The sequence below is a fragment of the Pristiophorus japonicus genome, chromosome 15 (genome assembly GCF_044704955.1).
Source record: "Pristiophorus japonicus isolate sPriJap1 chromosome 15, sPriJap1.hap1, whole genome shotgun sequence".
Lineage (NCBI taxonomy): Eukaryota > Metazoa > Chordata > Chondrichthyes > Pristiophoridae > Pristiophorus > Pristiophorus japonicus.
Window position 1 is genome coordinate 130,516,452 of NC_091991.1, and position 23,346 is coordinate 130,539,797.

At 42.4% G+C, this 23,346-nt stretch overlaps 2 protein-coding genes across 7 annotated transcripts in view; one reads left to right on the plus strand and one right to left on the minus strand.

Annotated features, from left to right (window-relative positions):
• Window positions 1–10,152, minus strand: part of LOC139281043 (uncharacterized) — a 58,905-nt gene extending 48,753 nt beyond the window's left edge. For 4 of the 5 annotated variants that reach the window (XR_011596812.1, XR_011596813.1, XM_070900932.1 and 1 more), the window contains exon 1: window positions 9,216–9,399. Coding sequence is in view for 2 of the 5 variants with exons in the window: in XM_070900932.1 (XP_070757033.1) it covers window positions 9,216–9,269 (54 nt within the window). In the remaining 3 variants the exon portion in view is untranslated. Of the gene's footprint in view, window positions 1–9,215; window positions 9,400–9,754 lie in introns of those variants that run through there. The other variant, XM_070900933.1, reaches the window with a different exon arrangement.
• A 161-nt stretch (window positions 10,153–10,313) lies between these two features.
• Window positions 10,314–22,176, plus strand: LOC139281045 (small ribosomal subunit protein uS8). Of its 2 annotated transcripts, none has more exons than XM_070900937.1 (5): window positions 10,314–10,399; window positions 11,020–11,157; window positions 11,534–11,613; window positions 16,123–16,208; window positions 22,047–22,176. In XM_070900937.1, exons 2-5 carry the CDS (start codon window positions 11,025–11,027, stop codon window positions 22,138–22,140), a joined length of 393 nt encoding a protein of 130 aa, XP_070757038.1. In that variant the 5' UTR covers window positions 10,314–10,399; window positions 11,020–11,024; the 3' UTR covers window positions 22,141–22,176. The 2 variants fall into 2 exon arrangements, with proteins under 2 accessions (XP_070757038.1, XP_070757037.1); XM_070900936.1 differs by having other exon boundaries at window positions 10,371–10,490.
• Window positions 22,177–23,346: the final 1,170 nt, after the last annotated feature.

Genomic DNA, 23,346 nt, shown 5'->3' on the forward strand with positions numbered 1-23,346 from the left:
TCATTGCCAGGTACTTGTGTGACATGTTTATTACTGGTCATTTATCAGCCCAAGCCTTAATGTTGTCCAGGTCTTGCTGCATGGCAGCATGCGTTGCTTCATTATCTGAGGAATTGGGAATGGAGCTGAGCACTGTGTAATTGTCAGTGAACAGCCCCACTTCTGACCTTATGATGGAGGGAAGGTCATTGATAAAGTAGCTGAAGATTGTTTGGCCTAGGACACTGCCCTGAGGAACTCCTGCAGCAGAATGTCCTGGGGCTGAAGTGATTGGTCTTCTTTCATTCCATTTTGAACCAAGGGACAAAAGAGCAGTGTGCTTGCCTACAGCGCTTTCTAGTGTTGCAATAAAATAAACATTTTCAGATTAAAATCAGACTTGGTTTAGATTAAAAGCAAAATTATACAAATAATGAAACCATGGAAGAATACCCAGGCAGCAAACTGACTAAAAGATTCAATATCACAAGTCTCATCAAACTAAAGATGAGATTACAGGCTGATTCCATGACCTGGTGCTCCAAGTGGAAGCACATCTCTAAACTGCAGGCAGGCAGCCTAAAATGCCCCAACATTAACTTTAATGAATAGATTTCCTGGGAAGGACTACCTGCGAGTGTCACTTCCAATTGGAAATTTCCAGTTGCAGAGTCGCCCTTTATATTCTTAGGATCACTTCTAGGGCATCAAATGTTTTATAATACAATGAGCTCCACTTACAGCATATGCAATTTGTCCAGACAAATGTAGGACATTAAAAAAATACCCATTTTCTTGGTTCATTCAGGCAGGATTTTTGGTTTGTCTGCATATACTGATGACACGCTGATTATTTTTCTCAATGATCCCCCCAGTTTCCAACTCTTTAGCAGCTGGCCTACCCTGGCTTTCAATGCACCAGCTTTCCACACGCAGTACAGAAGTTTAACAGGTGCCTGTCCCTAACTTTCAACATCCAGCTCCAACTCCACAACCAATCTGAGATACGGCAGCATTACTCATGATAGCAGCGACAGACAGGGCTGCACCAACTAATAGTCTGTTATAAATAACTTGCATTAGAACATAAGAACATAAGAAATAGGAACAGGAGTAGGCCATACGGCCCCTCGAGCCTGCTCCGCCATTCAATAAGATCATTTCTGATCTGATCGTGGATTTAGCTCCACTTCCCTGCCCGCTCCCCATAACCCCTTATCGGTTAAGAAACTGTCTAGTTCTGTCTATGTCCCCGCTTCCACTGAGGCAGTGAATTCCACAGATCTACAACCCTCTAGAGAGAAGAAATTTCTCCTCATCGCTGTCTTATTCTAAGATCATGCCCTCTAGTTCCCCATCAGTGGAAACATCCTCTCTGCATCCACCTTGTCAAGCCCCCTCATAATCTTATACGTTTCTATAAGATCACCCCTCATTCTTCTGAACTCCAATGAGTAGAAGCCCAACCCACTCAATCTTTTCTCATAAGTCAAACCCCTCATACCCGGAATCAACCCAATGAACCTTCTCTGAACTGCCTCCAAAACAAGTATATCCTTTCGTAAATATGAAAAACAAAAATGCACGCAGTATTCCAGGTGTGGCCTCACCAAAACCTGGTATAGCTGTAGCAAGACTCCCCTGCTTTTATACTCCATCCCCTTTGCAATAAAGGCCAAGATACCCCCAGGTCCCGCTGTACTGCAGCACTTTGCAATCTTTCTCCATTTAAATAATAATTTGCTCTTTGATTTTTTTCTGCCAAAGTGCATGACCTCACACTTTCCAACATTATACTCCATCTGCCAAATTTATGCCCACTCACTTAGCCTATGTCTTTCCTCCTCACACATTGCATGTACTGTGAACGTAATACGCTGTATAATGCTTTAATGTATCAATCATTGCCTTGAATGTAAATATTGATTGTCAGTACACCCCCCAATGTAATGATCACTGTAAGTTTCTCATAAACTAATTGCAAATGAGTACTGGGAAATAATATGGCCCAAATACATTATGAAACAACTGAGACCCTCATATATATCACACAGAAAATTAAGCAAAGGTGTAAGCACAGGAGAGGATGAGGATGACCACTACTTCCACACTTTTTATTATGGGTTATGTCTTTCTCTTTGCTCCCCCCGGCACCGCCACCCCCACCCCGCACCTGGTGGTGTAATTAGCTGTATTCCTGTAGAAAATAGACCCTTGGGTGGGAATTGTATCACATGACTTTAGGAGTATATACATTTAAAATCGTTACGCAAAGTTGCTATGGATACAGAAATATAATGAAAGAAGTGCTGAACAGAGAAATCCTGAAGAGACAAGGGATGAGAACTACTGTCTGTAGTTGCAGAATTGGGCAAAACCAGTTTCCAGCATGCTGTAGTTACAGCATACCCTGTGACCAAAAGTAGGTGTGTTGTGGGAGAGGTATAAAGGTTGTTATACTCAAGTGGCCGGGTGGGTGCAGCTTGGACTTAGGATACTATAGCTCAACTTCAGGGTGTCTAAAGTTCCGTCCAGCGAGCCAACTGAAGTAAGTAATATGAATAGAGGGTCGCGTGTTTGTTATGATTGATATAGCAGTACAAGATAAGGTAGAAGCTAACTCCTGTATTTCTTAACGAAGTGTTATGGTTGCTGCAATTAGATTCTTGGATCTATTAATTAATAAGACTAGCTGGAGTGACTATAATCTGACAGATGACATTAAGTTAAACAGTGAGTGGGCAAAACTGTGGCAGATGGAGTTCAATGTAGCGAAATGTGAGGTCATCCACTCTGCATCCAACAAAGACAAATTGGAATATTTTTTTGATGACGAGATACTAGGAGCTATGGAGGAGCAAAGGGATTTAGGTGTCCATGTACACACATCACTGAAAGCTAGTGCACAGGTATAAAAAAACAATCAAAAAAACGAATGGAATGCTGCCGTTTATTTGAAGAGGGTTGGAACACAAAAGTGAGGAAGTGATGCTTCAGCTGTACCGAGCCTTGTCCAGATCCCATCTGGAGTACTGCGTTCAGTTTTGCACTGCGAACCTCAGAAAGGATATATTGGCCTTGGAGGGGGTATCACACAGATTAACCAGAACAGCAGGGCTTAAAACATTTGAACTTGGTTTGTATTCACTTGAGTTTAGAATGTTGAGTGGTGATCTAATCAAAGTATTTAAGATTATAATGAGATTCGATAGGATAGATACACAGGGTTGGATTTTAGGCTTTTCTATTTTCAGGGCAAAAACGGAGGTGGGCCGGGAAAGTTACCCGCTGGGAACAGTTTGCATTTTAGTATGTAAATATAGGCAGCTGGGCCCTGTGTCAGGGGCCACAGTGCTAAAGGAGACGCTGTGCACCTCTTGTGGCGCAAGGAAGGGAAACTCCCGAGCTAAAGAGCCGGGCCGTGTGCGCTCCGAGAAACATCTGGGGGACGTGGGGGGAAGGGGAGGGGACCTAACAAAACCCAGCAAAACATTCCTAAAATATTGCTCACGCCACTGCAACACAAATCACACAAAAATTACAATCAAAAAACACTCGCACTTACTTTTACAGCACATTACCTTCCTCCCCGCCAGCAGCATGGCTGGACCACTCTAATTTCCCAGGCGATCATTGTGGGCGCACTTCTGGGCGGACGGATGGGGCAGGAGCTCAAACTCTTCAGGGGCTTTGCACACCTGGTGCACACCGGTGCAGTTCTTCCCGGTGGTGCTGCTGAGCGCCGCTGCAAAACCCGACCGGAGGATCGCAACGGGGCGCAGGAGACCTCACCGCCGCCTTTCACACCGCTCCGGGGTGAAACCCGGAATGCAAAGGGCCGGAAAATCCAGCCCAGAGAAACGATTTCCTCTGGTGGAGTAATCCAAAACCTAGTGCCCTGTTTGGGGCGATAATTTTTGAAATCTCGGAAAAGTATCGGCAGGCGATAATGATTTTCTACTCCTGGGAAATTCAGCTTTAGCGGTCCATGAAGGAAGTGGTGTGCTAAATTAAGTGCTAACCACTTCTCTTGGGGCGTTAAAATGCGAGAGTGGGGCAGTAGCTGCAGAGCGCTGAACAATGTGGAGTGTCATGATACTGGCATCAGAGGCTGCTTCCCTCGCTGAAAGAGACAGGTGACCTGCGCGACTGCCATTACTCAGAGAGCGGAGGGCTTGGGCATCTTGCAGCAATGAAGCACGGAAAACTTTCAGCAGGCACCAGAATGGTGCAAAGAATAAAGTTTGGCCCACCTGAAAACCATTCCCTTTAATTAGCGCTCCCCAAGCGGTGAGCTGAGGTGACAACACCTCCTCTTCCTGCCCGGTGATACAGCAGAGGGTGGGAGGCAATTTCACATCCGGGGCAGTAACAGGGCGATGCGCACTTTATGACGTCACGATCTGCGAGGTGCTAGAGGCCCAGGCCATAAGAGTCAGCACCAGCGCCAAACCAGCAGTGAAGTTCATGAACGTCGCTGAATTCGCCATGCCCGGTTGGTAACCCCGTAGTGCCCCGTTACCGTCCCTTCCCCAACCGCCCAGGCACTAATGGGAGATGCAAAGCAGACAAATTGCTCCCCCGTAATCTTTAAATTAGAGCCATGGTTAACAAAAATCTAACATTTAGAAGTGAAATCAGGAAGCACTTTTTCACATAAAGGATAGTGGAAATTTAGAACTCTCTCCCAAAAAGGCTGTAGATGCTGAGTCAATTAAAAAATTCATGATTGAGATTGCTAGATTTTTGTTGGGTAAGGGTATCAAGGGATATGGAGCAATGGTAAAGCGAGTTGAGGAACAGATCTGCTGTGATTTAATTGAATGTCTCAACGGGCTGAACAAACTATTCCTGTTCCTAGGATTACACTTTAAAAGTAATCCATTGGCTGAGAAGTACGTTCGGACATCCTGAGGTCATGAATGGCGCTATATAAATGGAAATTATTTTCTTCTCTAAACATGTTAGCCTTTGCCCAGCTGTTGGGGGTGGGATGCTAAAATAAGTGAAAAGAATTCCGAAGTGGAGGAAAGAAACAAGTTCTGTGGGCAAGTGATAGAATGGTACAGCCGTTCATTCAATTTAATGGCTGGAAAATGGACATGGAGCTGCACACAATGGGTGAGAACGTTGGCATTCCAACAAACGCTTTCTAGAGGACAACACTGCACCATTCACTAGGTTGTAACCAGGCTCAAAGCCGAGTACATGGCCCGACATTAACTACAGGTGCAGAAGAGAAAACATCATTTTAAGGAAACTGGCAAAGTAAGACTCCCCAATAGTACCATGTATCTGGTAGATGGCCCAAGATAGCACACTGCAAAGTGTTGCCTGTTAACTTGTTTCATATTTACTACTGACTCATGCCAGACACTATCAACTTTTTCATTATATTTCATGCATACTCATACCTCAGCTGAATACAACTTCAAAATGTAATATACAATTGAAAGCCTTGCCATACTCACATCTTCCAACACCTAACGCCTCAAGTTATTGTAAAACAACCCAGCTGCATGATACATAGTTCCTTACTGACATCCTGGTTAGTCTGCAAGTTTTGAACTTTATGGGACTGCGTTCCTTCAACTTCCAGCATCTCAAAATGACGTTTCTGCTTGTACATCAAGAACCCAATGCCAACCTGCAGAAAGGTCTCACAGCTGAGGCATAGGTGCCAAAGGCAGTTTCCGTTAATATTGCCAAGACACTCTGACGGAATCTGTGGACACGCATAATTGGGCAACAGGAGGTCTGCACAGCTCACCTCAGGTGGAGGTAGAACCCGCCTCCCATCCCCACAATTCACCTGAAAACTATCCTCATCCTCAAGTTCCCAGAAATCAAGAGGAATTGCCAAAGGAATATCAATTATGTCAAGCAGGGGCTGTCTTCATTCAGAGGATAATTCTCCTCAACTGTGGACGGTAACAAAAATAAACAAGAAATAAAAATAAAATCATCAATAAACCAAACAAGGCAGCAAAACCAAACAAAAAGACCAAAACATACAATTCCACTGCAACTTGCAAAACCAGAAGACTTTAAAACCCCAAGTTCTGAAGACTGGATGTTCAGGTTGCAACTGCACCACAAGCGCACAACAATAGTATTGCATTTCGGGTGATACCATCGGAAAACACGGATCGGAACACAGGGGAGGAAAACCGTTTACATAATTCCTCTATTTACATAATTTTATGATCTTTAGTGAGCTTTGTGCACCCTTGAGTCCCATACTCCCTTAGTCCGCAGCGCTGCTTCGTCAGAAAATAGCAGCATCTCAAAACTACTTTTGTGCTTGCACAACAAGATGCTTCCAGCATATTTTTTGGCACTCCCAGTCTGTCCCGAATTTTCTGCTTCCCCGCGTCCGGCACGTTAAAACAGAAATTCTCCTCTAACATTCTTTGCATATACTATGAAGAAATAATGCTAGAACAGCCAGAACCACTTTTCAACCTTGCCCCAACCCAGCGAAGTGGTCAACGGGACTCGAAAACAGTGCAATAAATTAAACTGTCGACACGGAAAAGAACAACCTCGCAGTACTGCATCTTCAATCTAGGTTGCAGAAGTATAGCTGAACAGACACACTGACTGCTACACTATCTCCTTTTATCTCACTAATAATCTGACCATTGATTTAAAGGAAAATAATTCAAGGGTAAGGGGAGTTTAATAATGAGAGAAAATAATTTAAAAAAGCAATCGGAAAATAATCCAATTTTCCAGTTAATGTTTTTTGGGGAGGGGAGGTAAATCTGGACAGACCTATCAGGTCTCCTCTTAGACTTCTCTTTTCAAGACAAAAGAGCTCCGACTTGCTCAATCCCTCCTGATCATTGCATCCTCCCAATTCTAGTAACATCCTTGTAAATCTTTTCTGTACTTCATTCAGTGGTCCATCATCTTTTTTTGCAGTATGGAAACTAGAACTGCACACAGTACTCCACATGTGGTCTAACCAAGACTCAATATGAATTTAACAATATCTCTCTGTTTTTGTATTCTATTCTTCTAGAAATGAACTCCAATACTTTTTTTCATAAAATACAACCATAGAAATTTACAGCACGGAAGGAGGCTATTTCGGCCCATCATGTCGGTGCGGCTGAATCCCACTTTCCAGCTCCTGGTCCGTAGCCTTGTAGGTTATAGCACTTCCAAGTGCATATATAGATACTTTTTAAATACGATGAGGGTTTCTGCCACTACCACCTTTCAGGCAGTGAGTTCCGGACCCCCACTACCATCTGGATGAAAAAAAATTGCCCTCAAATCCCCTCTAAACTTCCTACCAATTAAATTTATGCTCCCCGGTTGTTGACCTCTCTGCTAAGGGAAATAGGTCCTTCCTATCCATCCTATCTAGGCCCCTCATAATTTTATATGCCTCAATAAGGTCGCCCCTCAGCCTCCTCTATTCCAAAGAAAACAACCCCAGACTATCCAATCTTTCCTCATAGCTAAAATTCTCCAGTCCAGGCAACATCCTCGTAAATCTCCTCTGTACCCTCTCTAATGCAATCATATATTTTCTGTAATGTGGTGACCAGAACTGCACGCATTGCTCTAGCTGTGGCCTAACTAGTGTTTTATATAGTTCAAGCATAACCTTCCTACTCTTGTATTCTATACCTTGGCTAATAAAGGCAAGTATTCCTATGCCGCCTTAACCACCTTATCTATCTGGCCTGCTATCTTACATAGAAACATAGAAAATAGGTGCAGGAGTAGGCTATTCGGCCCTTCAAGCCTGCACCACCATTCAATATGATCATGGCCGATCATGCAACTTCAGTACCCCATTCTTGCTTTCTCTCCATAACCCTTGATCCCTTTAGTCGTAAGGGCCACATCTAACTCCCTTTTGAATATATCTAACGAACTGGCCTCACCAACTTTCTGTGGTAGAGAATTCCACAGGTTCACAATTCTCTGAGTGAAGAAGTTTCTCCTCATCTCGGTCCTAAATGGCTTACTCCTTATCCTTAGACTGTGACCCCTGGTTCTGGACTTCCCCAACATCGGGAACATTCCTGCATCTAACCTGTCCAATCCCGTCAGAATTTTAAATGTTTCTATGAAATCCCCCTCATTCTTCTAAATTCTAGTGAATATAAGCCTAGTCGATCCAGTCTTTCTTCATATGTCAGTCCTGCCATCCTGGGAATCAGTCTGGTGAACCTTCGCTGCACTCCCTCAATAGCAAGAATGTCCTTCCTCAGATTAGGAGACCAAAACTGTACACAATATTCCAGGTGTGGCCTCACCAAGGCCCTGTACAACTGCAGTAAGACCTCCCTGCTCCTATACTAAAGTCCTCTCGCTATGAAGGCCAACATGCCATTTGTCTTCTTCACTGCCTGCTGTACCTGCATGCCAACTTTCAATGACTGATGTAGCATGACACCCAGGTCTCGTTGCACCTCCCCTTTTCCTAATCTGTCACCATTTAGATAATATTCTGCCTTCCTGTTTTTGCCACCAAAGTGGATAACCTCACATTTATCCACATTATACTGCATCTGCCATGCATTTGCCCACTCACCTAACCTGTCCAAGTCACCCTGCAGCCTCTTAGCATCCTCCTCACAGCTCACACTACCACCCAGCTTAGTGTCATCTGCAAACTTGGAGATATTACATTCAATTCCTTCATCTAAATCATTAATGGATATTGTAAATAGCTGGGGTCCCAGCACTGAACCTTGCGGTACCCCACTAGTCACTGCCTGTCATTCTGAAAAGGACCCGTTTATTCCTACTCTTTGCTTCCTGTCTCCCAACCAGTTCTCTACCCACGTCAATACATTACCCCCAATACCATGTGCTTTAATTTTGCACACTAATCTCTTGTGTGGGACCTTGTCAAAAGCCTTTTGAAAGTCCTAATACACCACATCCACTAATTCTCCCTTGTCCACTCTATTAGCTACATCCTTAAAAAATTCTAGAAGATTTAGTCTACGATTTCCCTTTCATAAATCCATGCTGACTTGGACCGATCCTGTCATTGCTTTCCAAATGCGCTGCTATTACATCTTTAATAATTGATTCCAACATTTTCCCCACTACCGATGTCAGGCTAAATGGTCTATAATTCCGTGTTTTCTCTTTTTTTAAAAGTGGGGTTACATTAGCTACCCGCCAATCCATAGGAACTGATCCAGATCCCTTTGTTGCTCTGCACTTCTCAGTGTCCTAACAGTTAATGTGTATTCTCTTACCTTGTTAGCCCTCCCCAAATGCATTACCTCACACTTCTCAGGGTTTAATTCCATTTGCTACTGTTCTGCCCACCTGACCAGTTTATTGATTATCTTCAGCAGCTTTCTTCATTAGCAACCTTGGCAGCAGCTTCACTGGTGGTCTAGTGTTTAGGATTCGGCGCTCTCAATGCCGTGGCCCGGGTTCGATTCCTGGTCAGGGAACATTGTATTTGCGGTGCTTCGAAATGCAATGCTCCTCCTGAACAAGCTTGCAGCTCCCCTCGCTGTTGTTGCCACAATTATCAGCAGCGCGTCGTGATACAACAGACACTTCTGTTTTACACAAAAAAAAACACGGCCAATTTTTGTATCATCTGCAAACATTGTAATCATACCCACTACATTCAAGTCTAAATCATTGATACATAACCACAAAAAGCAAGGGACCGAGTACTGAGCCCTCTTTATACCCTTATCAAACTGTGTTGCTACTTTTAGTGATTTATGTAACGTCATTCCCAGATCTATTTGTACCTCTACTGCATTTAGTTTCTTACCTTCCCAGGAGTAAGTGATTTCCTTATTCCTCCTAGAAAAATGAAGCACCTCACACTTCACTATATTGCAATTCATTTGCCGTTTTATCCGCCCACTCGGCAAACCATTCAATTTCAATGTACCTTTGACCAATAATCAGAAAAAGTCATCTACAATTATCGAGTGTTTCAGAACTGCCTTTAAAGCGAATCAGGAGATGCTGATTTGGGGGAGTGTGTTCGCTGTATAAATGGAAACAGTTCAGATAGTGAAAATAGGAAGGGTTTGACCTGCAGCTGGCTGCAGCGACTTTGCATTTATTCTTCAGACACTGTGAATGAATTCCTTTCCGTCCCATGAACGGTGAAGGGTTTGATACCAGCCTGTGACGGGCGCACGCTGCCCGCGAGTCCCTGGTCGGCCCGAGGCCGGAGTCAGCGCCGCCGCCGCCGTTGCTAAGTTACCAGGTGTGATGAGCCGCACAGGATAGCCCGGAGCTGGCGATCGCGGAGTGAATCAGTTCGGGGCGGACAGCGATAATCGATTACGCAGCCTGGAGACTGCCGTGAATCACGCGGAGTGACGTAACCTCGCGAGGGTTAGAAATGGCCCCATAATGCGCCGCGGGCCTAACTTCCTCCTCTTTCCCCCATATTGACGAACTGGTAAGATGGCCGGAGAGGTCGGCTCGGTGCAATCCGGTTGATATCGGCGCCATCTTAAGGAGTCGCGTTATTTGATTCCGTTTATTTTGAAGTATGTGTTGTGAGGATTTATCCGATAGGACTTTGGACTAGCGATTTGTGTGATGTTGATGTAAATATTGTGTCGGACTGTCGCCCCCCCCTGTCTCTTGTGTACTCTTTCATGCGGCTTATTGGGAGGAGGAGGCGCCGGCGCCTATGCAAATGGGTGCAGAGCGCCCCGGATCCGCCGCCCTGACTGGGACGTGCATCCGAGCCATGTCCGAGCAGTGTCTGGAGGCCCGCGGGAAGTTTGGGGCGGGTGTGTGATTGAGCGGGACTGTCGGGGGTGGGGCCGGGATGATGCCTTCACTCTAGTGCCATACTCTCATCCACTTGGACATGTATTTTTGGCCTCAGTTCCAAGTGCTGTGGCGCGGTTTAATAATGTAGATTAACTTGGCTTGTGGGTTGGGAGAGAATAATGTATTTGTGTATTTTCTTAATAAAAATCCGTTGGGATTTCATCCCTCCTCACCCCACTTTTGCTTTGCTTTCAGTGAAAGGCCAGAGTATATCTGTAACCGGTTTCCTTTTCTTAGGCATTATGGTGCGCATGAATGTTCTTGCCGATGCCCTTACAAGCATCAACAATGCCGAGAAACGCGGAAAACGCCAAGTTCTCATCCGGCCATGCTCCAAAGTGATTGTGAGATTCCTGACTGTAATGATGAAGCATGGTGAGATGATATTTCGTACAATACTCTGCTGAATGCTGAACATTACAAGACTCTGGGACATGCACTTTAGGTACAAGAAAAACTGACCTCACAAGAGCTCTTGGAGCCCAGCAACAGGTCATCGCATTGCTAAACATGAAATGGTCTTGATAGGCTAGTAAAGGGGAAAAGTCCTTGTGCTTTGGTCTGTTAGTCATTAAATGCCAGCTCTATTTTGATATTCCACACTAATTATGCATTACTGATTTGTATGTTACAACTTGGGAAATGTTTTTATGCCTTGGATCAGAACTGCCATTTGGCAAATTTTGTGCAATGTTAATAGAACATTAGGTGATTTATTCTAAGGCCTCAAACCATTTTTTTTAAATTGCAGGCTACATTGGAGAGTTTGAGATTATCGATGACCACAGGGGTGGGAAAATTGTTGTTAATCTCACAGGCAGACTGAACAAGGTAAAGAATAGATATTTCATGTGTATTTACCAAGTAATGGAATCATGTCCTTTTTCTATAACTTAATCCTTTTCTAATGTGAATATTAACTACTTTTGTGCTTGTCCTGGGAAGCACCTCTGGTCACTTTGGCACAATCTAGTTTCCCCCCCCCCCCCCCCCTCCTCCTTCCTAGGCCTTTAAAAGATTCTTTTGTTTTTAAACATTCCTTTAGAAGTAAACTTTCTTGCCATCTCTAATATGTCACTTCTTTCACTGTTTTGTTGCAAATATATAATTCTTTTGTGGATTACAAGTTGTGTAGGTATTTAAAGCATACATTTTCACTGGTTTGATTCAAGCACTTGTTGCAAAACAATTTGTTACTTGATGCTTTGTCTGGAACTGGTGTATAACTTAAGCAGTTAACTCACTTTAACTAGTGTCCTGGCCAATATTTATTCCTCAGACAACATCTCTCAGATTATTTGGTCATTATCACATTGCTGTTTGTGAGGGTTTGCTGTGTACAAATTGGGTGGTGCATTTCCTAAATTACCAGTGGTTTATTAGCATGGATAGAGGGTTGGCTAACTGAAAACAGTCGGGATAAGTGGTTCATTCTCTGGTTGGAAACCAGTAATTAGTGGGGTGCTGCAGGAATCCGTGCTGTGACCCCAACTATTTGCAATCTACATTAACGACTTAGAAGAAGGGACTGAGCCAAGTTTGCTGATGATGCAAAGATGGGAGGAAAAGTTATTTGTGAGGAGGACATATACCTGCAAAAGGACAGACAGGCTAAATGAGTGGGCAAAAATTTGGCAGATGGAGTATAATGTTGGAAAGTGTGAGGTCATGCACTTTCGCAGAAAAAAAATCAGAGCAAGTTATTATTTAAATGGAGAAAGATTGCACAAAGTGCTGCAGTACAGTGGGACCTGGGGTTACTTGTGCATGAAATGCAAAAGGATAGTATGCAGGTACAGCAAGTGATCAGGAAGGCCAATGGTATCTTGGCCTTTATTGCAAAGGGAATGGAGTATAAAAGTAGGGAAGTCTTGCTACAGCTTTAAGGTATTGGTGAGGCCACACCTGGAATACTGTGTGCAGTTTTGGTTTCCATATTTACAAAAGGATATACTTGCTTTGGAGGCAGTTCAGAGAAGGTGTTCACTAGGTTGATTCCAGGGATGAGGGGGTTGATTATGTGGAAAGGTTGGGCCTCTACTCAATGGAATTCAGAAGAATGAGAGGTGATCTTATTGAAATGTATAAGATTGAGGGAATTTGACAAGGTGGCTGCAGAGAGGATGTTTCCACTGATGGAGACTAGAGGGCATAATTTTAAAATGAGCTGCCCATTAAAAACAGATGAGAAATTTCTTCTGGGGGTTGTAAATCTGTGGAATTTGCTGCCTTAGAGAGCTGTGGAAGCTGGGACATTGAATAAATTTAAGACAGAAATGGACAGTTTCTTAAACAATAAGGTGTTATTTGGAGGTGAGACCATGATCAGATCAGCCATGATTTTATTGAATGACGGAGCAGGCTTGAGGGGCCGTATGGCCTACTCCTGTTCCTATTATGTTATTACACTCCAAACGTACGTAAAGTGCTTTGGGATGTCGGCTGTGAAATGTGCTATATAAGTCTTCTGGTTTTTCAAAAAAGTAGACCCTTTGAGCCTGTTCTGCCATTCAATAAGAGCAAGGCTGATCTACCTCCACTTCACCTTCCTGCACTAACTCCATATCCTTTGGTTCCCTTGGTATCACCAAAATCTCTGTTTTTGAATACATTTGGCTGAGCATCCTCAGCCCTCTAGGGTAGAGAATTCCAAAGATTCCCAACCCTCTGAGTGAAGAAATATTGCCTCATCTCAATCCGAAAATGCTCACCCCTTATTTTGAGACTCTGACCCCTGGTTCTAGACTCTCCAGTCAGGGGAAACATCCTCCCTGTATCTGCCCTGTCAAGCCCTTTGAAACATACAAAAATGTTAATGAGATATGTCTTCTAAACTCGAGGGAATATAGGCCTAGTCTACTCAATGTCTCTTCATAGGACAATCTCCCCCACTGCCATCCCTGAAATCAATCTAGTGAACCTTTTGTTGCACTCCCTCTAAGGCAAGTATATCCTTGGGTAAGGAGACCAAAACTGTACACAGCTCCCAAGTGTGGTCTCACCAAGGCCCTATATAATTGCCGTAAGATTTCTTTGCTTTTGTACGCCAATCCTTTTGTAATAAAGGCTAACCTACCACTTGCTTAATTGCTTGCTGTACCTGCATGTTAACCTGTGATTTGTATACAGACACTTGGGTCCTTCTGAATACCAACCTTTCCCAATCTCCAAATACACTGGTTTCCCAATCTCCATTCTGCTTTTCTATTTTTCCTACTTTGCATTTCTCCATTATATTCCATCTGCCATGATCTTACCCACTCAATTAACCTGTCTATATTCCTTTGCATCATCTTTGTGTCCTCGTAACTTTCCCACCTAGCTTTGTATTGTCATCGCACTTGGATACATTATACTCAGTCCTTTCATCTAAGTCATTGCTAATGATTGTAAATACAGGTTGGACCTCTGGTCAGGCACCCTCGGGACCTGGCCGGTGCCAGAACAGATAATTTTCCAAACTACAGGAGGTCACATTTAGCACCTGGGTTCCTGTGGGCAGCTACCTCAGCCAATCGTGACTCACTCACACTCACACTCACTCACTGACAGTCGCTCCAACCAATTGCTGAACACACCCACTGACAGCCTTTCCACCGAATCAATTTTTTTTAATAAACCCTCTTCTCCCTCAGGCCCAACTAATGCTGAACAGCAGATGTCTCTGGATTGGAGCCCTGGACTGGACAAGTACAGCCTGTACCTGAGGCCCAAGCACTGATGAACCACAAGGTTCATTCACAGCCTGGCAATCTGAAAATGATTTGTTTATATTCCTACTGTGTTCTAAGTTAACTCTCCAATCCATGCTGATATATTGCCCCCAATCTCGAGGCTTAATTTTGTGTAGTAACCTTGGGTGGCACCTTAACGGGTGCCTTTTGAAAATCCAAATGCACAGCTTCCACTCCTGTCTGCCCTGCTAGTTACAACCTCAAAACTTAACAGATTTGTTGAACGTGATTTCCCTTTTGTAAATCCATGATTTTCTAAGTGCCCTGTTATATCCCTAATACATTCTAGCATTTTCTGTACTATGGATGTTGGGCTAACTTGGTCTACAGTTTGCTGTTTTCTCTTCCTCCTTCCAATCCACTGGGACTGTTCTAGATTTTGGGGATCAATACCAATGCAAACATTATCTCTATAGCCACCTCCTTTTTAAAACTAGGTTTTAGGCCATCTGGTCCTGTGGATTTTTTTGACTTGGTCCCATTAATTTCTGTAGCACTTTTACGAATAGTTTCTTCAAGTTCCTCATTCTCACTAGACCCTTGATTCCTCACTATTCCTGGAATGTTTTGTGTGTTTCATGAAGACAGATACCAAGTATTTAGTATCTCTACCATTTCCTTATTCCCCATTATAATTTTCCTGTCTGCTGTAAGGGACCCATGTTTACTTTTGCTAATCTTTTTTTAAATATACCTATAGAAGCTGTTTCAATCTGTTTTTATGTCTCTTGCTAGTTTACACATTCTATTTTCTCTACTCATCAGTTTCTTGGTTATCCTTTACTGAATTCTAAAATCCTCTGCCACAGTTGGACCATTTTCCTTGTGGGTTTTTATTCCTTAAGGGAATGTATATTTGCAAATTACAAATTGTTTCTTTAAATGTTTGCCATTGCTTATGTACAGTCATCTCTTAATCTAGTTTCCCAATCTACTGTAGCCAACTCGTCCCTCATACCCACGTAGTTTGCTTTGCTCAGATTTAAGGCCCTAGTTTTGTATTTAACTAAATCATTCTCAAACTCTCTCAAATTCATCATGTGATCACTCTTGTGCAGAAATTCCTGACTACAGTTATTTGATTGATCCTGTCTCATTGTACAATACTAGGTCTAAAATAACCTGTTCCCTAGTTGGTTCCTCGACATACTGATGTAGAAAACTATCTTAAATGCATTCCATGAACTCGTCCTTCTCACTATTGCTACAAATTTGGTTTGTCCAGTCTATAAAGATAAAACCCCCATGTTTACTGTATTACCCTTGTTACATACACCTCTAATTTCCTGATTTGTGTCCAACACGGACTGCTGTTAGGGGCCTATAAACTACTCCCACCAATGTTTCCTGCCCTTGTTTCTTGCTTCCACCCAAACTGATTCTACATCTTGATTTTGAGCTAAAATCCTTTCTCTTGTCTTTATCCCATCCTTATCAGATATTATGGTACTAAAAGTGAAAATGGCATAGAGCACTTGCTTTTGATGTACTGTGTTAACTCAGATATTTAAATTAGATTTTTTTGTGTGCCAGCTTTACTTTTTGGCTGAGTACTTCAGATTGTATTATCTATCTAGCCTGACTTAGCTTCTTTCTTCCCCAATAGTGCGGTGTCATTAGCCCCAGATTTGATGTTCAAGTAAAGGAACTCGAAAGGTGGCAAAATGGTCTCCTGCCTTCCCGTCAGTTTGGGTAAGTTTATTACTATGGCCTCTTGAATACAATAACATCTAGGCAGTCATTCCTATGAAATTCTGACTTGTGTATATAAGCTTTTACAAACTGTATCAACCAATGTTCACTTAGCTGCACTTTGTTCTGTGTGGCATGTTTCTTTTATTGTGTGGTCCCATCAAATTTCTGCATATGTGCAGTACAATGAAAAAGCTGATGAGCAGCCTGCATGTTACCTGTCCCATTACCGTGCAACATAGAAACCATCGTGATCAATTGATTCTGGTCTTTGCATCTCCCCTACCTTCAGCTGCCTAGGTTTGGAATTGCCTCTACTTTTAAGACCCATCTTAAACCTCATCTTTTGGTATCTCCTCTAGCTCTGTACTCACTTTGTTCCTTGTGCCTCTGAAGCATTGTGGGATCTTTTTTCTATTGCTGTTTCAGTGCAAGTTATTTGAGTGCATTGAAAGTTTCATTGGCCATCTTTTGGTTTCTGTGGGTTATGTTGCTCACAATTCAAGAGGTCTCTGCTGTCCACCTAGCATATGCTTGTTGGATGTCCAGTGATTAATGAGTATCCCTGGGGTGGTAAGCAGGGGCTTGAGTTGTGTTGCCTCCATTTTGACTTGCTGGCCAGCCAGCACCTAAGATCTATGGACTTTACTGCTTGGTTTGGAGACTAGAATGGTGATTGATTTAATCACCTGGCTAACTTAATTTTTTTAAAACATAGCATAAATGACAAGTCTCTTGGAGGTTATTTGAAGTATGTGAACTGAAAGTTGTGCTCACTTGCTCAATTGTGGTTTCATGGATACGAGTAGCCCTCTTGTACCTCATCTCAGTTAGTGTTGGATCAACTGACCCATCCAACCTGTAGAGACAATCTATGTGGGAAGAGGTCATAAACATGCAAATTGGTGGCGGCATGGAGAGCTCTTCCAAATTCCTCCGCGATCACTGCCCTCAAGATGCTTGTACAAACTCGCAGACTGAAGTAACTGATAGTTAGTTACCCCTTGCCTTCTATAAACTTGACTCTGGTACCCTGCTCCATTTTGAAGGGTTTCAGTGACTCAATACTTTCCACATGTTTTAGTGATAATTCCAGAGGTACTTGACTCGATAACCTAACTTCTGTTTGTATTTTGTACTGATGCTTCCTAGTTCTCCCTTTTCTAGATTGAATTAGCTTTCTGTCTGAGAATCTATTCTTTCCATTTATTTTTGATTTTTCACCTTGATTATGCTGCTTCAAGGGGGAAAAAATACTAGTTCCGAGCCAATCCTGATGTTTGAGCCTCGACTAGATATCATTCTGATGATCCTTCTGGACATTCTCTACTCTCTCCATAAGGGACTAAAATTGGAGCATTCTAGATGTGACCACACCAGGGCCTGTATAAAATAATTAAATTTTATTTTGACTTAACCCAATTTATGGACCCCAATATCCTGTGTTCCCTATGGCCTTGCAATAGATACACCTTCAATGATAAACTATGGCCCCTGCTCCATTGTCTTAAGCGTGTATCCCTGCATGGTGTACACATCCCTGGAATTCCACAGACCTAAATGCATCTGCACATTCATTCACTTTGGGCATCTGCAACACATTGGACCCACTCCCTAACTTCTTTACATCAGTCTACAGTCTACATTATTTCATCCACAATCTTGATTCTCTCATGCCTGTGCCATCAAACTTAATGCTTAGACTGGGAATTTCATTGGCACTGCTCCCAGTGGAAGTATTGTGACAACCCTGGCCTGGATTTTCCCTGCAACGAGATTGGTAAACTATGCTGGTTTTCAGTTTGGCATATGCTGCGATGAGCATAGTAGCACATCAAGCACCCAACACCAATATCCCCTCTAAGCTGTGCGCAGCAATCGGGAAGGTACCGTGCAGGCTGGTCACTTTCTCTAAGGTGCTGCAACTTACTGTGCACAAAAACATTTTTCAGTTACCAGGTGCAGGATGTGGATATTCAAAGATCCTACTTGATCTAATCTTTGCAACAATAATACACTTAACAACTGAGTTTGGATCTTGAGCAGTAAATCACACCACTGCCAGGCCACTTGGATCATTATTAAGTCTTGAGTGGCAGTGGCATGAAAACTGACTCAAATACTGACCATTCCCAATTGCATTGATTTTAATTGGGTTAGTGCTATGATTAGTCTAACACTTTGGTAACAGTGGTGTGGCACAAGTCACTCCTGTTGTTCAAGGGTCCCTCTACAACATTGTACATGGCACATGGGTTCACATTTACACGTGTGATTGGGGTTTGTCACACTTCCAGCAAAGTTAGCTGATTTGAATTTCTTGGTCCTGATCAGGTGATATATTTCAAATTGTTGCTCTGCATCTTATCACTTGTCCCAACACTGCTACTTTCATTAATTGGAACCAATTTGCTAGCCAGCATAAAATCTACCTGTTGATTCCATAGGGCAAAACCTTGCATTAGCCGCCTTTGCAGCATATTTATGAAGGGCTTTCTTGAAATCACAATGCACAAATTCTACCAGCAGCCACCAACTTGATTTATCATGTCAAAAATTCCAACCAAGTTAGAGACAGGAACTCCATTTCCATAAGCCCTGTGGGGATTCCCTGATTGCTGCTCTTTCCAAGTGTTTAGAAATGAACTGTACAATACCTTTCATCAACTGAGATCCAGCTGACTTATTACTCCCAGGTTCTGACTTTGCTTAAACACTGACACTCCATGGGCCTTCCAGTCCATGGGTGTAATCCCAGACCGTGGCAAATTGTTGGATATGAGACTGGGGTTAGTGCAACAACCTTAATCATGGTAAATTTCTGCATTGACTTCCAAGGATTTAGCTTGAATGTTTGATGTCTTTCTCTCCCTTCTGTGTACCCCCCCCCCCCCCCCCCCCCTGGGCTGAGGTCCATTGCCTTGAGAACTGAGCCTGGGGCTTTCTGATCTATAGTGTTACCCCACCCAGACAAGAAGGAGCTTGACTGGCACATTTTTGACCTTTTTGACTCCAGCTTGGGCTGATGAGCTGCATTCAATCAGGTTTTGTAGGAATCTAAAACCTGGAAGAGCACATAACCCAGAAACATTTCTGTAATCTGACTTGCGAAGGGAAATGCAATTTGAAAAGTGCTAATCAAGGGCATTTGTGTCTTATGCAGTCTTTATGTGGGAAGCCTAAGCACATGTACATATAAATATTTATATCACATTGACACTCCACTCCCATGCACTGGCCTGGAAGGAACATTGACCCATCGGGCTACTCCAGCTTGGAGTAAAGCTGTTTGTATGATCATGGGTTCTGGGGATTAAGCTTTGGGGTCAGTTGGAAAGGGGTGGGGAGGAAACTATACAACCAAGGGAGCTCTACATCTCATGTGCATGTACAGGCAGTAGGTGTAAAGTGGGAAATGTAATCCATCAGAGATGTGCATTGTTCAGCTTCCAGCGTGTTTGGCTTTCACTTATTCAAACTAAGCTCTTGAACAGTAAAATCCAGGTCAATTTGCTAATTAGAAATCTGTCTGTGGAAAGGATTAACTTATCAGAGCTGTTCTTTGTTCAGATACAGCTTTAACATTCCTGCTGATGGTGTGAAAATTTCAGTCTACGACTTTAGCATTTATGTAATGTGCTAACCCTGTCTCGTTCTCATTTTTAATTCAAATTGTGTTGACCTACAGGGACATGCATAGTTCCTTGATCTGAATAGTGTGCCTGTCCAAGTAATATTTTCTTCTCGAACCCTTTGGGGCTTCTCTACTGTAACCTCCGACCTGAGGAAATTGACCCAACATTCTCTGCCCATATTTTTTTGTTTGGGTATAATTGCCATAAGTTGAGAAATGAGTACACTATTTTAATAAACATAATTCTTTGTTTCAGTTGTGCATAGTCATTAGTTCGAGATCTTGATTGGGTCGAGTAAGGCTTATGGGTTACAGCTTCATTTTGTATTAGTTATTTAAATCTCCATGGTTAAACAGATCTAAGTCGATTGAACAATTTGTTCTTGAGCATCAAGCAGCGCTGGCTAGGTTGGGGTGAGTTCATTCAGTGCTGGCAAGGAAGTATGCATAAAGCAAAGTTTTTTGTTTATTCAGAGTTTTAATCCTCCAAATAAGGAAGTACTTGCAAATCGGGCTGACTGGATATTCAGTATACAGCTCTTGAGCTCAAGCTGTCCTCTGTCAAATCCAAAGTCCCATTACAATTTGTCACCTTTTACTGCTTTTGAGCTAAATATCACAAATCTAAATGTCTTTTGTAAAGCATGCAACCACCTCTTTAAACTAGATGTGTGCATATATTTCAAGGTAGACAGACCCACATCAAGTCTCAGTGCCATGTAAAGGCTCTTTAATACTAGATGATGAGCATGCAGGTTATCTTCCCTTAAGGCCTGGCTTTTCTATTCCAGCAGGGAAAGTAAAAGCATGATATTCTATGTTCAACTTCTGTACTTGTAGAAAATTAATCCTTTTCCTGTCTGTCTGCTAACAGTGCCCAAAAATTAATATGGAAGTTTCATCTTTTAATGGTTTGTTGGCTGTGTTCTACCTACAGCAATGTTTTGTACGATTTGCAGTTCAGAATTCATTGCATATATCCTTGAGGGATTGACTGTCAAATTTAATGGAATATATTGGAACTAAGGCAGGAAAGCAAGCACTGCAGGCAGTAATTCTAAAGTAACATTTTAGTAATGAGTAAGATTCTAATTGTGTATGAATCTACTTGGGTCCCTGAGTATTTTGTATCTTTCAATTTACATGAGACCAAGAGGTTTGAGCATTGAACTGATTCTTTGATTTTATTATTGCTAGGACTGAACTTTATGCACGAATTGCTGAAGGTTGTGGAAGTGGGTAGGAAGGCGATGTCCATTTTATAGCTAAGTTGTATAGATCAGATCAGGAAGGTTCTGTGCTCAACCTGGTCTTTGCTGGGGTGCTGGCAGGGTCACTAAAATGACTTCATATCTGGCTTAAGAAACCCTGTTGGCAGACCTTCTGACAGCAGTGTAGTTACTTCCCCCTTTCCCCCCCCCCCCCCCCCCAATGCAAGAGCATGTCTTAAGCAAGGTCTGACTTGGCTCACGTTTCCCCTATAGTCTGATAACTTGCCAACACTCATGTGGGTGTACATGACTGATAATACCCAGGGAGGAAATGTACTCTTTTTTAAAAAAAAAAAGACTTGTGAAATTGAGTAGCTTTTAATTGGTGAAACCTCAAGGACTTGTCAAAGACCTGCCAGTGAATAATAGAGCTGTAATTAGTGGGAGTAAAATGACCATCTGAAGTATTTTTGGTCTGCAGTATTTCAAATAGACGGAGTAAAATTAATGCTATCTGCAGAGCAAGATTGACTTGAGGTGTAGTTTTAAACTCCATTTCTTGGGAGCAAATCCAGATTCCATTGTAAATTGAACAGGAAAGCAGCAGAGCAGTTTCTAATGCAATTGGGAATGCACAGGATTTTGGGTTCATTTGATTGATTTTAGTTTGATCTTTTCCTCCTGAACACATTGGAATGTTTTTGATTATTGGATTGTGAATGGCAGTATTTGGTTCATTACTGCCTTTGGGGAAAGGTGTTTGGGGTCTAGTGTAGATATCTGAAATGCCGATGTGTAATCCAATATCTAGTTCAAGATTGAGTAATGGTAAAATGTTGGTACTAGTTACATTTTTAAACAGGAATTCTGGATGTTCAAGAACCCTGTTTCCTAGGACAGTGACAAATTGCTTTCTATTATGTTGAACATGCCAATTGAAATGCTTAAGATTTCAGCTGGAAGCCAGTAAAATAAAACTTTTTTAAATTCTAGGTACCTCGTCCTAACGACCTCAGCTGGCATCATGGACCATGAAGAGGCCAAGCGAAAACATACAGGAGGAAAAATCCTAGGATTCTTTTTCTAAAATGTGAAACCAGCCTATAATAAAACATTCAAACTATTTGTTTGTCGGTTTTTTTTCATGAAGTTGTGGATTGGTCTTGAGAAAAAGTAAGAAAAGTTGGTTGTTTTAAATGTGCAAATTTGAGCACATTCCTGTCAGCTTGGTTGGTGCCTGTGTCTTAATGTAAAATCTGTTGATTCTAAACCTGCTGAGAACTGTGTTTTAGATTTACATTCCAATCCAGTTGTAGCCAGAGAATTGTCTAATGGTTTCTCTTCCTGCTCCCCTGTTACCTCAAGTCCCAAGGGTCTATTTTGGCCTCCTACATTGTACTCTGCAAATTTGAGCTCATCTAAAACTCTGCTGCCTGTGTCTGAAATCAGCAAGCCCCATCATTACTGACCAACATCTGCAACACCTTGATTTAAAAAAAAAAATCTCATCCTTGTTTAAAAATCCTCCATTACTGTGCTCTGATTCTGATCTTGTGCATTGCTGGCTTTAATTTTCCCCATTGGTGGCACTGCCTTCAGCTGCTTAGGCCTTGAGCTCTGGAATTTCCACCCTTAAACCTCTCTGCTTCTACCTCCTTTAAAACCTGCCCTTCTAGTCACTATTATAATATCTACTTTTGCAGTTGGGTGTCAAATGTTGTTAACACTCTTGTGAAGTGCCTTAGAATGTTTGACAGCATTAAAGCTGCTTGTATAAATGCAAGTTGTACATTCTCAATGTAAATAGAGAAGTCCTTTTTGAATTTTTTTCTTTTTTGCTTTCATGCCCAGAAAGAGATCGTTGTGACTTGCTCTTCCCTGCAGTAGAGATCCAATTCCTTAAGTTATTAGTGTATCTCATCTGCTTCTATCACCCTTTCAGGCTGTTTCAGATCATAATGCACAGAGTTCCCTTTTTCTTTTCCCCCTGGCTTTTTTTGCAGTTAACTTAAATATGTCCTCTGGATACTGAAGCTATTGCTAGTGGGAACAGTTTCTCTCAATCATCAAAATACCTCATTTGGAACACCTCTTGTGCTATAGAGCTGAAGTGTACCGAGGATGATGGATGGTTGGAATAGTTGATGCTAGAGGGTTTCGGTGTCAGATGGGCTACAGTACGAGTGGTTGTTGTCATGGAGAGGACATGGGATTGAATAAGACATTAAAGTTGTGAACCATCTGACAGCTGGGGAAGGGGGTGGAGATTGTGGTGAAGGCTGAAAATGATGGC

Bases quoted from the DNA above. Each gene is read 5' to 3' on its own strand.
- LOC139281045 (XM_070900937.1), top strand. From the start codon at position 11,025: ATGGTGCGCATGAATGTTCTTGCCGATGCCCTTACAAGCATCAACAAT. The intron at 11,158-11,533 runs GTGAGATGATAT...TTTAAATTGCAG, and splicing joins GACTGTAATGATGAAGCATG to GCTACATTGGAGAGTTTGAG. The intron at 16,209-22,046 runs GTAAGTTTATTA...TTTAAATTCTAG, and splicing joins CTGCCTTCCCGTCAGTTTGG to GTACCTCGTCCTAACGACCT.